Source organism: Amaranthus tricolor, chromosome 3 (genome assembly GCF_026212465.1).
Source record: "Amaranthus tricolor cultivar Red isolate AtriRed21 chromosome 3, ASM2621246v1, whole genome shotgun sequence".
NCBI classification, from domain to species: Eukaryota; Viridiplantae; Streptophyta; class Magnoliopsida; order Caryophyllales; family Amaranthaceae; genus Amaranthus; species Amaranthus tricolor.
The window spans coordinates 5215083-5231494 of record NC_080049.1 but is presented as its reverse complement, the minus strand read 5'-3'; the positions used below and the strand labels follow the sequence as shown (position 1 = coordinate 5231494).

The 16412-nt window shown below is 30.6% G+C and overlaps 1 protein-coding gene and 1 long non-coding RNA gene across 2 annotated transcripts; both read right to left on the bottom strand.

The window, feature by feature from the left end:
* Positions 1-1135: 1135 nt before the first annotated feature.
* Positions 1136-4564, bottom strand: LOC130808836 (uncharacterized). Its single transcript, XR_009040742.1, has 5 exons — positions 4318-4564; positions 2981-3704; positions 2849-2894; positions 1460-1545; positions 1136-1374 (listed from the first exon to the last, which is right to left on the bottom strand). It is a non-coding gene; the product is annotated as an uncharacterized LOC130808836 (long non-coding RNA).
* A 2814-nt stretch (positions 4565-7378) lies between these two features.
* LOC130808256 (glycine-rich protein 5-like) lies at positions 7379-7858 on the bottom strand. The gene has a single exon (XM_057673738.1). It carries the CDS (start codon positions 7856-7858, stop codon positions 7379-7381), a length of 480 nt encoding a protein of 159 aa, XP_057529721.1.
* Between the last annotated feature and the right edge of the window lie 8554 nt (positions 7859-16412).

Below are 16412 nucleotides of genomic sequence, written 5' to 3'. Positions count from 1 at the left end.
TTTGGTGATGTAAAGCCTGAACTTAAAGGCGAATGTGGGTTAAACGTTTAGATTATAGTTAATTAACAAAATTCATACAAATTTGTTATAGCTATTATTATCATAATTAAAGGAAAAAAATTTAAAAAATAAGGAGGGTCATAGCGAACCCAACATACACCCCTAACTCCCATCATGGTTTTGATTAGTTTAACTTATTATTTCTATTTAAACTTCGCATAATTCAGTTAGAGCATATATATTTTTCAGTTAGAGCATATATATTTTTTCTAAGCAGTTAGAGCATATATATTTTTATTAAGAGAAATTTGACTTTTTAATGCTCATTGTTCCTTCCCTAGTCTTCTTACTTTACCCTCCCCTAAGCCTACCATGTACCCAACAGAAAGAGGAAAGGAAAAATAGTTATCTTCGAATTTTGAACAGTAAAATAAACTATTTGGAAAATTCCGTGTGGTAACTCTGAGTTTTTGGCTTTTTTACAAATGTCTTTTAAAATCCGCGTGGTCACCTTGAGCTTTCAATTTTCTATATGGTAGACAAAATGTTAAGTTTTTGGTTAGATTAAGTACCTATTTCGACTGGACTTCGAAATATGTGGCTAATAAGGGTGATTAGGACGTATATTTTTTGAAAAAATGTCATTACATTGGGTAAAAATAGCATAAAGTTACAAAAAATAAAACTTCTCTTTTACCTAGCACGTGAAAATGTTAAAATGTTAAGGTTACCACGTGGATTAAAAAAATATCTACCACGTGAAAAAGGCAAAACTTCAGAGTTACCAGACGAAATTTTCCAAACTATCTTCTTACCCAAAATATTTCATTAAAGAACATAATTTTTTTATTTTGACTCTCTTGTCAACGATATTAAGTCTCGATGTGTGTGTTTCCTATTCTTTTCCTTTTGTTTTCGTAAAATCAACAAGGTAGCGCATAGTTAGCTTGTTAGGTCTCATCTAGTTGTTGTGATTAGGGATGGGCATGGGGCGGGTCTGGAGCGAGTCTGGCCAGATCTGGACCCTTTTATTTTTTATAGATCCGGACATTAAAGGTCCAAAATTTTCAGACCCAGACCCTCCGGATTTGACGGGTCTAGGGTCCTTAATGAGTCTTAAACAAATTCTCTTTGATTTGTCAAAATTGAACCTTTTGCGAGTCATTTTGTATTTTTGTAAGCTACTTATTATCGTATTACAAACACTTGTTCAAGTCCATGAAATTCAAATACAAAATAATTACTAAAAAGTAAAAACACTTGTCTAAATGCATAATTAAAAACCAAATATAAAAAGACTAAAAGAGATATATAGTTTATATTCCATAACATTACAATCAATTTTGATCAATCTTCTTCAACTTCATCAAGATCCTAAAAGAAATATCAAATAATTATAAGTTAGTTTTCCAATAAAGAATAAGTAAATCAAAATAAGACCATTAAAGTTAAAGCGTACTAGTTGAATCGCATCTATTTGTTGTTCTTCATCAACATCCGAATCATCAATTACTGTGGAGTAAGCATAAGCATCTTCTGAAGAACCTTAGAAAGAGATTTTAAAAACAAAAACAAATTAAGATCACCAACCAAAAACAAAAACAATACTAAATCAGTAAAAGTTAAACTTTTAGCTTTTATGTCTTCCATCATCCAATTCTGTAAACACATTAATGCTTCTACAGTTTGTGAATGAAGTCTTGAACGATGAGGACTAATAACTCTTCCTCCGATACTAAAAGTACTTTCTGAAACAACGGAAGAAACAGGGATGGCAAGAATATCTCTCGCAATCTTTTGCAAAGTCAGATACTTCGTATTTACTTTCCATCAATAAAGGACATCCAAATCCTTATCATCCGATAATGGTTCTTCCTCTAAATAAAAATTCCAATTCACACCTATTCACCTTTCTAACCTTAGTTCTCTTAGATCGAGCAAATTCATCTTGTGCACCGTCTATAGAACTTGGTGTAGATCGTTTCCTACTTTGCCCAACATCATTCACATTTTTCACAATATCACTTTTCCTTTAATACTCCACAACCAAATTATCAAGACACCTTCTTGCTAATTGCATATCAACCTCATTACCATCAAAAAACTTCCTAAAATAAGACTCCGCACAATCCATCTTATTTCTTGAATCTAAGATAGTAGCAATAGCCAAAAGTTCACACATATGATCCCAATACTTGTCAAAATTTTCAAGCATATTTTCTGTCATCAATCTAATAACTTCAACATCACTTTGCAACCACCTACCCATAGCAAGCTTAATCTCACAAACCTTTCGGACAAAAAGATTAATAGTGATAAACTTTCTTCCAGAAAAAACATTAGTTGTATTGTAAAATATTTCTAACTTATCACAAACAAGCTCAGCTAATTCCCAATCCTTATCACTAGGAACAACAAAATTCATCTTTTTATTTAGTCGCTTTAACCTTGAAAACACATCTTTAAACGACAAAACAGTTTTAAGCATCAAGTAGGTTGAATTCCATCTTGTTTTACAATCAAGACTAGGCCTTTTAATTTTAGCTAAGTCCAAAACACGACAAGACTCAAAATTTTCAATTCTTTAGGAGTTGACATCCAAAAAGACACACAATCACAAACTTTTTCAATTGCAGAACTAATAACCCCTAATCCATCTTGAACTATTAGGTTCAATATGTGAGTACTACAACAAAAATGCAAAAAATCACCCTCAAGCATCAAAGACCTTTTCCCCAAACTTATCCATTAAAATCTTCATCATTGCATCATTAGTACTGGCATTATCAATAACAACAACAAATATTTTATTTTCTAAACAATATTGAGACAAACAATCCATCAATACCTTTGCAATAACACCTCCGATGTGAGGACAAGGCACATAGCAAAACCTACATAGAATAATATAATATATGTTTTAGTCAAAGGATAAAACTAATAGTAACATGATTACATGAGTAAATAAGTAAGATTTTACCTTAAGGTGCGATTTCGTAAGACCCATTATTTATCAATAAAATGCAAAGTTATGACCATGTAACCCTTGTTCTGGTTGGTTGCAGTCCACATATCAGTAATGAATTATGCTCGAGCAATTTGTGTAGAGAAAGTTTTTCTTCTTTAAACATCTTCATGATATCTCGCTTTAATGTGGATCTAGAAATCATCTTAAAAGTGCAATTAAGGCTATCAACAAACCTCCTAAACCCAATATGATCCACCATAGACAATGGATACTTGTGCATAATAACCATGGAAACTAATTCCTTTCTCGAAAAATCTTGGTCGAACTCTTTAAGTTTGCTTTTACCCCTAAATTCCAGAGAACTTGACCCATCACATTCCTTCTTAACTCTTAAAGTTGTTTTGACCATGTGCAAGATTCAAATGTCTTCCTGATCAAACTTTCTTTGCGTGTTTCAAGAGATGAGAAGTTCCACTATTACCACCAGTTACTAGACTAACACCACAATGCTTACAAACAGCTCTAGTCACACCATTTACCTCCTCTCTTATAAAATAATTTCATGCCTCAGAGGTTGTTTTCCTTCCCTATCTTTTGTGCAATGACTTGGAGTACCATCATCATTAACAAACCCTTCTTCATCTACATCCAATGTATTTTTTGACTCCTTAACAGCATTATCATGTGGTTGTGCCACTGATTTGGACGTACATTGTGATTGATTTTCATCCATTATCTATACCAAGTAGAAACTAATAAGTATTTTCATCCATTGTCTATATATTTACATTTTAAAACACACCGAATTCAATTCAACAAAAAAATTTTTGTGGGTTGGTGTTGTTTCGTTCTGGTATGAGCAAAAATTGTTATTAAATTTCATAACATGCATACCCAATTCATTTAAACAAAAAATAATAGTGGATTGTCATTGTTTATACAGGCTACAGCTACAGCTACAGCTTCTTCATCCATACAAACCCTTCTTCATTTAAACAAACATACACGCTACAACTTCTTCATTCATGACCATTATCAAATTTCATAACATACAAACCCTTCTTCATTTAAATTTACACATACACTTACACATAAACTCATTACAAAATTAATATCAGAATTTATTACAAAATTTATTCAACCAATCATCTAATAATCTTATTTTAGAATGGCGTACAAACTACAAATCAGAAATTCATGAACTACAAATCAAAAATTCATATGAAAAAATGGAGTACCTTGAATAAAATCATCTGAGAAAATAAAATTAGAAATTGAAAAGGAGTACAAACTACAAACCCTAAAATATAAGAAACTAATATCAGAATTCATTTGAAAAAATAGAGTACCTTGAATGGCGTCTGGGGTCTGTTGAGGCATTGAGGGAGATCGAAGAATGGCGTGAATGGTGGATTGGCGATGGCGACCGTGGAGACTGGAAAGTAAGAATTTAGAATTTAAGAAGAGAGGGAGACAAACAAACGGCGGTGAAGAAGAAATTGGAATAAGAAACAAAGAAAATTAGGGTTAGGCATTATATATTAATATTTAATTGTATAGGGTCCGGGTCCGAATTTGAGGGCCTGGTCTAGGTTTTGGGTCTCAAGGTTTGGTCTGGGTTCGGGTCCGGGTTTGCACCTTGGGACCCGGATCTGGACCCGGACCCTTCAAATATTTTTTAAATCCAGATCCGATCCGAATCCGATGGGTCTCAAAAAAAAGACTCAGACCCTTAAAAAAGGGGCGGGTCCGTGGCGGGTCTAATAGGGTCCTGAACCATGAACATCCCTAGTTGTGATAAAATGTGGTATGGGAGCTTCTTGGATCGATGACTATGTACTTGCTTTTCTTTCTAATTTAAGCCTATCATTTTTATTAAAAAATTAGAACAAAATTATTTAGAAAAACAATTGTTCTTATTTTTAAATGAAGCTGGTGGGAAATTAAAGATCTTGATCAGAGTTAGATAACTCGATAACAAAGGCCAACCTATTTAGCTGACCCAATTAAAGCATTTGGTCCATTGGGCCCTCTTATCAAACAATGGATTAAGTTTCATAATGAGATGTTACTTGATTTGATCCCTTCTTTATTACTCTCTCATATTAAGCAATTGTACTATTTTAGACTGTTTTTTAGTGAGATCATTTTTATTAGGTTGATCTATATATAATTATTGTGTTAAAGTTATCATGATGATATAGTCTCATACAAAATGACTTACACTATTTTCATTTTAAATTGACCTTTAATTTTTAAAATTTTATTCTGACTATTAATTTATTTACATTTTTTAATTCTTATTTACATATATCTTCTCTTATTTTCACTAATTTTTAAATCTTATCTATACAATTTACTTTTCCTTGCCATTATCTCCATACGTATGTAAAACTGTAAAAGTGGACCATTGCAATCTCTCAACTACACACGAAATATGAGATTTGTATAAGAAAATGCGTTAATAAAGCAAACGCGGCTGTTTCCCATATTGTGATTGGTGTCTTCTTCAAAGTTCTTTCATTGATTCATTCTCCCTTTGTCTCTTAATTAATTGCTTTATTTTGCCGCACTTTTCTTTATGGGTATAAATTATTACCGTTTTTTCTTCCCAGATTCTAACCATAGTTTATTATGAGCGTGATACACTAAATATGATGATGATTTCCTATTTTAATTTTTTTTTTTATTTGAAAAAGATAACTACCATTTTTATTTTAGTCTTATCCATTAAGCTTTAATTTCATACACACAATTCAATTTCTTTGTCCAATGGGAATTGCTAAAAGTATAAGTTGAGTTTTTTTAAAGGAGCTAATGGCGCAAAAAATATATACTAAGAAATGTATATATGATAAGAAAAGATAATTTTAATGTATGAATAAAATTTTTAAAAAAAGTGTGAATCATTGGCAAAAGTAAAATTATATTAATTCTCATTACATGGATTAAAAAGAAAATTATAACAATTCCCATGGTGCAAATGCAGTACATCCAATTTAATCGTGACTTTTAGTTCCATATATTTAGAATCGTTTTCCAAAAATTGTTCATTACAAACGTAATTCTCACTTTATTTTAAACTAGAAATTATTTATTCTCAATTATTCTCCACGTACGTTAAATAAAACTTATTTAAAATACAAGAAAGAACGGAAGTAATGACAAAAATTACGAGTTCAACCGTTAACTGATAAGTAGAATTTCTAAAAGTTAAAATAGCATAAAGTTAAAACCTTTGAAAGTGAAACAATAAAAGTTGGTACAGAAATATGACTTAAATGTTTAAAATGTTTAACTAATTTATGATTTTTTTACATCATATAATTAGATTAATTCATTATATTTTGTTTGAATTTATAGGTCTTATAAGTCTAGATTAATTAAATAACACTTGTTGATATGGCAAATTAACAACAATTATCAGTTTGTAATGAATAAATATACTACTAATTTTTTATGAACGTTTCATATTGTAACATGCATATTATATACACATAATATTTTAATTTCGTTTCATCGACTACATACTTTAAGCTTTATTTTTGTAAGTTTTATCCGTCCTTCCAGTTTAGGCCAACACAACATTCCAAAAGGGTTCTTTGTATATATTGAGCACATACTAATTAAAAAATTAATTCTCAGACTTTAATTTTATTCTAATTTAAAAATCAAACTTTATTAAAACGATTTGCTATATATGAATACATTCAGAATAAAATCAAATTTATACTCTTATTAATTTTACTAAAAGAAATAAAATATTGATAGTAGAAGATGCACAATTATAGAACAATCATTCAAAAATAATTAATATAAGTTCAAAGACAATATATACGTTACAATTGTCTAATTTTAGAGGCTTCTTATTGAATTTGTTACAAATTAATGGGCTATGTAGTTTTAAAAAGTATGAGTTAGATAGCGACTTCAAATTCTCATGTGTAATATTTTATTTTCTCTATCTGCTCTCTTGGTATTATCTTTATCTCTCGTTTTGCAATGAAGTTCAGTGTATTTTTTTCTCTTACTCGATCAAAGTGTAGTACTCAATATAATTCTTGAATAAAAAAAAACAAACAATTTCACCAAGTGAAAAAAGAAATTAATTAAAATCTTTTAAGGGGAGCTATGATTGAATAAGGCCATTGATCTCATTCAAATATTGGTGGTAAAATAACAAGACAATATTGAACATACACTTTTTGGTGCAACACTTGAATGAAGAAACAAGAACAAAAGCGTACAAGAATGCTTAAAGGACATGTATTACATGCTAGACCACGTACATAACAAGAAGAAACACTTTAAAATGCATGGTAAAAGTAAATTAAATTGTTACTACCAATTAGTAGTAGTAATATATAGAGTAAGCCTTGTGATCATTTAGGTATGACAAATGATGGATGCTCATGGAAATCCATGTCCAATTCCACCACCAGCACCACCACCAAATCCACCTCCTACACCACCTCCGAGTCCACCACCTCCACCACCACCAAATCCACCACCGCCACCGGCTCCTCCACCTAATCCACCACCAGCTCCAGCTCCAAACCCACCACCGGCTCCAGCACCACCTCCGATCCCACCACCACCACCTCCGCCAAATCCTCCACCGCCTCCACCACCAAGACCGCCACCAAGTCCACCACCAGCACCAGCACCACCTCCAAATCCAGCACCAGCACCACCTCCAAGACCAGCACCGCCACCAAGGCCTCCACCGCCTCCTCCACCAAATCCACCACCACCACCTAAGCCACCACCATGGTGACCAAAGAGAAACTTCTCATCTTTCAAAGAATCAGACGATGGTAGATTCCTACCATTAGTAGTATAAAAAAGTACCCCAAGACACAAACATAGGAAAACCTTCATACAAGTCATCTTTTCTAGCTATAAGGTATTTTTGCTTGTTTATTGATGATAAGATGACTTGGGATGAAAAATGAAGAGCTGAAGAAGGGTTTATATAGCAGATGGGTTTGACTATTGTGTGTATGAGATTTTGCAAAAAGTTTGGAACAGTTGAAAGTGTTAAATGTAGTTTATATTCATCTGATAACCGTGTGAGTTACATCACTTTTAATGCTTTCAACTGCTAGTTTGAATATATGGATCATTCTATGCTGGCCCGGATTTAGCTTTATGTTCTATTTGATTCTGGCCAGAGTTGGACCATATATTTTACTGCTGGTCTTATATGAGACTGTCTTATTATAAGACGAGTCCATTAATGAATTTTTCTAATTGATCATTTTAAAGTTATAAATGATCACTTTATATTAACACCTAAATGCACATATGTCAGCCCATTAGAAATGGTTTTCACCATAATACCGTCAAAATTAAGAATTTGTGTATATTTTATGTATGTATCAATCAAAAGTATAAGTTGATGGTTTGATTTAGACTACATGACATCCTATATGCTTTATTACTCGAAAACTATTTAGGCTAAAAGTACATATACAACACATGCTCCCCTCTAACATAATGCTTAAGGGTGAAAGTTTGATTTTCGGTTTGCATTTTACATAAAATTAACTCAAACCAAATCCAATTTGGTTTTGGATTTTTCAATCCAAAATCACCAAATTTGGCCACAAACCAAACCAAATTAATTCGGTCTAAACTTTTTCGTCCAATCTAAACCAAATTTACTCCTTAAAAACAAATCGAAATCGCAATTCAATTTGAAAAAAAAATATTAAATAAATAAATTTAAAAGTTAAAGTAGCATACGTAGGAATGAAAAAATAAAACATGAATCGTTGATTAAAGGTTTATCTTTGTTTGTAAGAACACTTAAGTTTTTTTAGTTTTTTTAGTATCGTCTTCTAAAGTGAAACTGAGCTCCACTTTTAATTCGGTTCACAATTTCGATTTTCGGTCTTTAGTATGCTCAAACATAATTCAAACCAAAATATTCCGTTTTAGAAATTTCTAATCCAAATCCAAACTGATTTCTAAAAAGTCCAAACCATATTTATTATTCGGTTTAGACTGATTTGGTTTATATTTTTTTTATCCAAATAACTTTCACCCTTAATAATGCTAAATATTTCACTTTATACAAGGGGTAGATAAGCTAAGATTTGAACACTTAACCGCTTGTTACGTTCATGTCAAGAAACTAACTCACTTAAAAGTTTAAGTAATTAGTTAAAACTTTATAATATATTATATATATATATACACACTATTTTTCACTATTTTAGTAATTATATTGTTCTTCAGTGTTACAAATAAACATAATATTTTTGTACATATATTCTGTATAAAAGATTTGGTTCATGTGATATCCGGGGTTTCGCTGTCTAATCTGCTGCAATTTGCAAACCAAACAATGGATGAGATCAGAGTAATTTTTGTGGAATATATAACAAAATTTGTTAGATAAATGGATTTTTTAAGGCTTAGAAGGAAATAACAAAACCTTATGACTGTGATCATTGGGACTTCAATCCCTTGCCATTAATTCTTAATAAGTTGGTAATCTTAATTCCATGATCAATTGTTAAACCCACATTGTTACCTCCAACAATTATATTTTCATTTATAGTGTGATTTACTTATTAAATCATATTTATACACTATGATTATGCTTAATGAGGTTGAAATATAAATATGTGTTATTTCATTTATTTGAAAACACATAATTCTGACTTTTTTATTCTCTTCTTCTTCTACTCACTTGTGTATGAGCTACACTTTAAGTAATGAGTGTACATTGGTTTTGGTATATGTGTTAACTTTGGGAAAATCTCGTTTATTTGCACTTGAATTAGTCGAAAAATAACTTTATTAATGCAACAACAAGTTCGTGATGATACCATAAATTTTCTTAATAAATGGAGTACAATTCTAAACACATTTCTCTGATCGGTTATAAATCGAGTCGGTCATTATTAAGTTCAGGTAATCTTGATTAACGGTTATGTGTCGGTTATAAAAATCGGTTTGGGTTCAGTTTTTCCATTTTCGATTGTCAACCGGTTTGGGTGCAACTTTGGTTCGGATAATGTCGGTTCGATAAACTTAAGAAAGGAACACTTTTTCGGGTCGGGTCACTCTTGAACAGCTCTACAAATTATCATGCTAATATTTATTGATAATTGTAGTCATAAGCAGAGATTGTGGATTATTTTTAGCAGAACTTTCAGTAAATAATGTTTAATTTTTGCATTTCCTTTAAAAAATAGATAAAAATCCTCGTGTGTAAGTTTATTTTAGCCTATAACTATTTCAATATAGAATAAAATTGCAATCTTTGTCAACGATTTTATATATAAATTGTTAACCGTGTTAATAAGTTACAGGTTTCTTTTATTCTATTTGTAAGTTATATATTTTCTTTTTGAAGACCTTTTACGTGAGGGATTTTTTGATCGCATTCTCCTTTATGGATATGAGTTGTCGTCTTTCTTCCTTCTCAGACCCTAATCATAGTTTTTTATGAGTGGGATATACATGATGATGATAATGTTAACAGTGTTAGTAGTTATATCATTGTCTTTATTAAAATTCAATCTTGCATGGATCATATTTATGGAATTAATAACTTTGAGGCATTACTTTACATATTTAAAATTTAGTATATTAATTAGGAAAAACTTAAATATTTTGAAGACATTTATTTTTTTCTATATCTAGAAAATTTCGTCTTGATATGCAAACCAATCACTTTACGGGTACATGAGAGCTAGGAAAATGACAATTGAAAATGAAAGAATAATACACTATTTAGATCAAGATCAAATTCCTGAATTATCAATGATAGGTTCCTCAAAACTTGGTATAACTAATTTATCTTCCTGTAGCCCAAATAATATGGTATTTGAGTTGCTTTAATTAAAAATTAAATTGTAAGTCCCATAAGATTGATGTTTTTACTCTAATTGATTGCTTCAACAAGTGAACTTAACGTGGAATCGCATGTGACAGGGGGTGTTGGAATGTTTTATCTTTTAAAGATCGTGTGCAAACTTTATAAGTCATTAAAATCCTTTATCCCATCGCTATAAGGTTTTAAAATCGTATTTTCTCGTATTTTCTCCGAGACTTATAAAGTATGTGTATCTTGTATTTTCTCCATTATATGTCTACATTCACAATAACTCTAACCAAGTAACATCATGTAAGTTGCTTAGACTCCCACTAGACTAGAGTGATGGTCGACTTCGTAAAAATACATATAATAATATTTAAAACTCTTTTACTTTATTTTTCTGAACGTAAAACTTAGAAGTACGTATAATTAAACAAATTAACCAAATATTTATATTGAATTAAAATTAGTATTTAAGGCCTTGGACACCTATACATGCCTAAAATCATTCATAGTAATGATTAGTGATTTTTGGCACATAGGTGAATTTATTTCTTAATTAATCTACTAAAAATCAAAAAGTTAATAACTATAAAATTTGTTTAAAAAGTTAATAATTATAAAACTTGTTTAAAATAAATTAAATAAGATTGTATTTGAGACATAAATTGAAGGGTGAGAGTATTATTATTAAATGTGTACATTATGTGTGACTAAATTGATTGATTCTCATATTATTGAACTTTTTCTTTAAAAAATTAGTTTTTATTAAGTAGCATATAATTCTTTATAAAGACAATATTTAATTTAGGCAAATGATATCAAAAAAGAATAATAATAAACTTTAAATATATTACATCACTTGAATACTTAATCACATAAGTATTAAAATGCTTAGAACATCATGTACTTTCAATACGATTGTTGTACTTCAATTTTATTATTAGTGACCTATCCCATCCTTTTTTCATTTTGATATACTACCACTTTCTTCCCTTAATTCAATTTCGAAAGTTTTTTATTTTATCAAACATTGTTAAATGTTAATTCTATATTTTTTTTTTCTTTTCAATTTCTATATCAATATGTGATTTGAATATTGATATACCCCTTGAGATTTAATTCAGGTAATTTTCCCTCCTAATTTGTATCAATATCTGATTTATTGATCTCCTTTCTCCAAAATAAAATTTTCGATCCCTTGAGATTCAATCCTAGTACCTTTTCCGCTATTGATATCCTAGGGCCCGAAGTTTGAAAGGGCCCTAATACCTGAAAATTATAGTTAATGATGTAAACACTTAAAAATTTGCAATAAGAGATTAGTTCTTTTATCATTTAAGATGTATATGGCACGTCTATATTTATAATGATGATTACAATATATAGGATCCGTCATTTTTATTTTTCCAAACGCCTGTTAAAGTTCAAAGTTCTATCCTCGATAGAGAAGGTTCATTTCTTTCAGTTTGCAAAGAGCCCATAAAATATCAGGATCAACACCTCGCCTATTGGTATATTATGCATGAGTATTTTTGGTTGGAAAAAAACTCACACAAAAGCTAATAAATGTCCTCAGGGCATTTATTTTAAATAATAATAATATATTTAAAAGAACATATTATAAAACAAAATAAAAATAAAAATAATATGATATATTTTAACATGTAATTTGTTAATAAGATTAAAATTTAATGATATGTTAGATAATATAATTAATGCTTATATAATGCAAAGTGGAGTATAAAATATATATTCTAGTTTACTATATAAAATAACTAGATAATGCCCATGCGATGCACAACTTTATTGAATTTATCGACATATTTATATCATTTAAGGAAATTAAAATTTTAAGAAATAAATTTTATATTATAGTTATAACTCATTTCACTCTGAATAGTTGTATACATTACATATATTGTTTGATTTGTATCATATTTTGCGTTGTGCGCGTAGATAATTGTAAAAATTTAGTTCATGAAAAATAAATCACAACAAAAGACAAAAAATTTGATTATATATTTAATATAATTATATCTATTCTTCTATTTGTTTATTTTGAATAAAAGGGCAAATGGTTTGTACATGAAGTACACAATAAAAATTATGAGTATTTTTAATAAAATAATAACATACCAATTTATGCTAACAAAAACAAATATTTTATTAATTTTATATAAAGTATTATAACTTTTGATAACACACTTCAAAATCAAATTTAACATAAATATTTATGTAAAATTATTTTATAAAAGTTTTAAAAAAATAGTTGTGTGGTGATAAAACTTTAATTTGATCATAAGGTACTTTTGTTCTCAAATTTTCATTACCATCAAATATCCCTTTTTAAATGTTTACATTGAAATAAATTATGTGGCAAAAAAATGAAATAACTGAAGTAGAATAAGCATGACTATTAAACTTATCAATATACAGATTTTGCCACCACGTTTACACTAAATTTTACTATTATTTAATGCTAAGGGTTGTAATTATCATAAACCATTACTTTTTTTTTTCAGATAAAATACTTATACTACTATTTTTAGTACCCTTTTCACTATATAATATATATGAAATATGGGATAGCCTTTAATTTTTATCTAGACACAGCATATAACAGGGACTATTATATTGGGTAGCCTCAAGGTAAAAAGGAACATTGTAAGTATATTAAGGTAATATAAGATATGAGTGATGGAGCTGCGACTAGTATTTAGTCACATATATGGACAATTGAGCCTTTTTCAGTAGAAACGAGTTTTGCAGTAGAGATTGACACTAAGACCTTTCTTATTATCTATAATATACTTGATGAGTTATTCAAACATATTCGTAAAAGTGTTCCTTAGTGCATGCTATTCGCAGTGATATTTTATTCATAGCTAATACTAGTGGGGGTGAGCGAGTGGTAGAAACTCTGGTAGTGATATGCAAAGATGTTCTTGTGACCAGGTTTAAAAATTTAGGATAAGTCCATAGTAATGGGGTAATTAATAAAGATGTAATGCATATCAAATTCAAGCTGGATGATATATTTAAATGGAGAGCAACAATAGGGGTTCTGTGTGATAGGAATTTTTCAACTAAATAAAAAAGTAAATTTTACCGAGTAGTAGTTCGACCCACCTTATTGTATGTGACAGAATGTTAGTCAGTTAAGATATATGAGCATACGATAAATGTTGTATAGATAAGAATGTTAAGGTGGATGTGTTGTCTCTAAAATTGATATAATCAAGACCCATATTTTGAGAGAGAGAGAGGTTAGAGGTTGCACACTTGCATTCATCTCTGCAGAGATGCATAAGAGTAGATTGAAACGGTTTGGACACGTGCAAAGGAAACCCACCGACATGCTTGATACGGGTGAAAATCATCATGGTTGATAGATAATTTTCTTGTAGATTTGTACTATGATCATATATACATACTCCCTCCTATTCAGGAGAAGTGTCCCATTTGACTTTTCACGGATTTTAAGAAAAGTCAAAATGGGACCCTAAGAGAGGAGAGAGACTAGTATTATGGGTTTTTAATTGTAAAGATTAAGGAATTAATGATTCTCACCAATTTAGCCCAATTTAAAAGCTGATTTTTTTGGTACCAAAAGTTTGAAATTTTTTTGCGCCAAAATTACATCGATAATTTATTTAAGTCCTGAATTACATAATTAAGTCCTACATTTACAATAATTTTTGGAAATTACATAAATTTCTCAAGAGTACTAAAAATTAAATACATCAGTTACGGTATCTCCGAGAGCCTTCTCAATTCATCAACAGCTTCGGTGTAGTTGCAGTCGTTACTGATCATGTGAGTGCGAATTTTTTTGCGATCATTGACTTCAGATTTTCCAAATTACCCAAAAAATGCATTAATAATTTCTTAAATAGCCTCCAATTTATAAACAACCAAATTTTCAAAATGGAAAAAATTATCATAGTACTCAAATTAATTTGAAACCCCAAATTAAAATGTCCGAATTCCCCTGACATGAACGTGTTAGATCTAGGTTTTTTTAGATCAATTCAAGCTTTGCAATATCAAAAATCTGCTTACAATGTTAAAGAGTTACTTAGGGCTGTGAATAATGCATTTCAAAATCTGAGTCCACAATGTTTAAGGTTTGTATTCATCACTTTACAAGCTTGTATGATAGAGGTCATGAAAAGACAGGGGGGGTTTGACTATCACATTCGTCACATGAACAAAACAAAGGCAGCAAGGGAAGGGACTTTACCAGATTACCTGACTATTGACAAACAATTGGTTGTTGATTCACTTCAATATTTATTCACAAAGCTAAGTACAGAAAAAATGAATCAGCTTGTGGAACTCATTGGGTATGCAGGGGGATATGATGAAGGGGATTTGAATGTAGAAATATCAGAAGTAAACAACAACCAATCTCAACGAATTTCAGCAGTTGCAACAGAAAGCATCATATAAGCAAAAGAACAGCAACCAACAAAATTTTTTGGGACACAGAGGAAAGCAACAACAGCACAGAAGATCAGCCAACACAACCTTAACCAACACAGCTACATGTTTGAAATGTAAATTCCTTTTGAATTTGGACATATTTTTGGGATCTTTAACATGGGATGTTTCATATGCAAACAACAAAAATTTTATGTTTTTTTCAATGGAACATTTTTATTCAAATATACATTAATGAAAAAATTGGTTGTTTTAGTACTCTCAGGTAAATTTTTTTTTTTTTTGAAATCATTGAGTACAAAATCGAACATCTTTGTGCATTAAACGTTGGAAAACAATCTAAACCCCCTTTGTTCGATTTTATGGTGGCTAAAACTGCTCTCACTTTCAGATCATAGAGCAATGAAATTAAATGCATAAAAAAACGTTTAACTTAACAATCATCATCAGTCAAAATGAACATGCACCAACACAAACAGAAACTCACTTGAGAAAGGACCTAGCTTATCAAGCCAATCTTCTTCTTCACAATCAGTATTCGAAAAAACAGCATCAATGGAAGAATATTCACGATCAGGGTACATATCAGGCTCAGGTGTGTAAATGGGTTCACCTTCAGAGTCAAGTTCTCTTCCCCACTTAGGATCAGTCTCAATAGAAGTTGAGTCATCATTGTAATCAAAAGACTCTTCCTCAAACGATTTCAGTCCAGATCTAGGGTTTCCATCATCGAACCCCTTAAAGTCTATCTTAGAAGGCGATTTGTAAGGAGATTTGGAGATTCTCAGAAGTAAAGAAGTACGCGAGTTAGGATTTTTCATGGGTGAGTCGATTGTCGAGTTAGGATTCTTCAGGGGGGATTTAAAAGGCGAACTGGAGTTTGCCATGACAACAACACGAAAGAAATTAAGGAATAAGGTGAAGCTTCAACCCAGATCTAGGGTTATCAGACAACAACACAGAAGAAATAAAGGAAGATGGTTAAGCTTCAACCCAGATTTAGGGTTTTCAGAGAAGAACAAGAAAGAAGATAAGGAAGAAGGTGAAGCTTTCAACCCAGGATTATGAGAAAACGGCAAGATGAATGGGGAATGGGTAGGATTTTAGGTTTATAAAGGGAGGGAGTGTGTAAATGGGTGGGTATTAATTAGGATTTAAGTATGT

Excerpts from the sequence above, each read along its gene's own strand:
- LOC130808256 (XM_057673738.1), bottom strand. The coding sequence starts at position 7,858 with ATGACTTGTATGAAGGTTTTCCTATGTTTGTGTCTTGGGGTACTTTTT.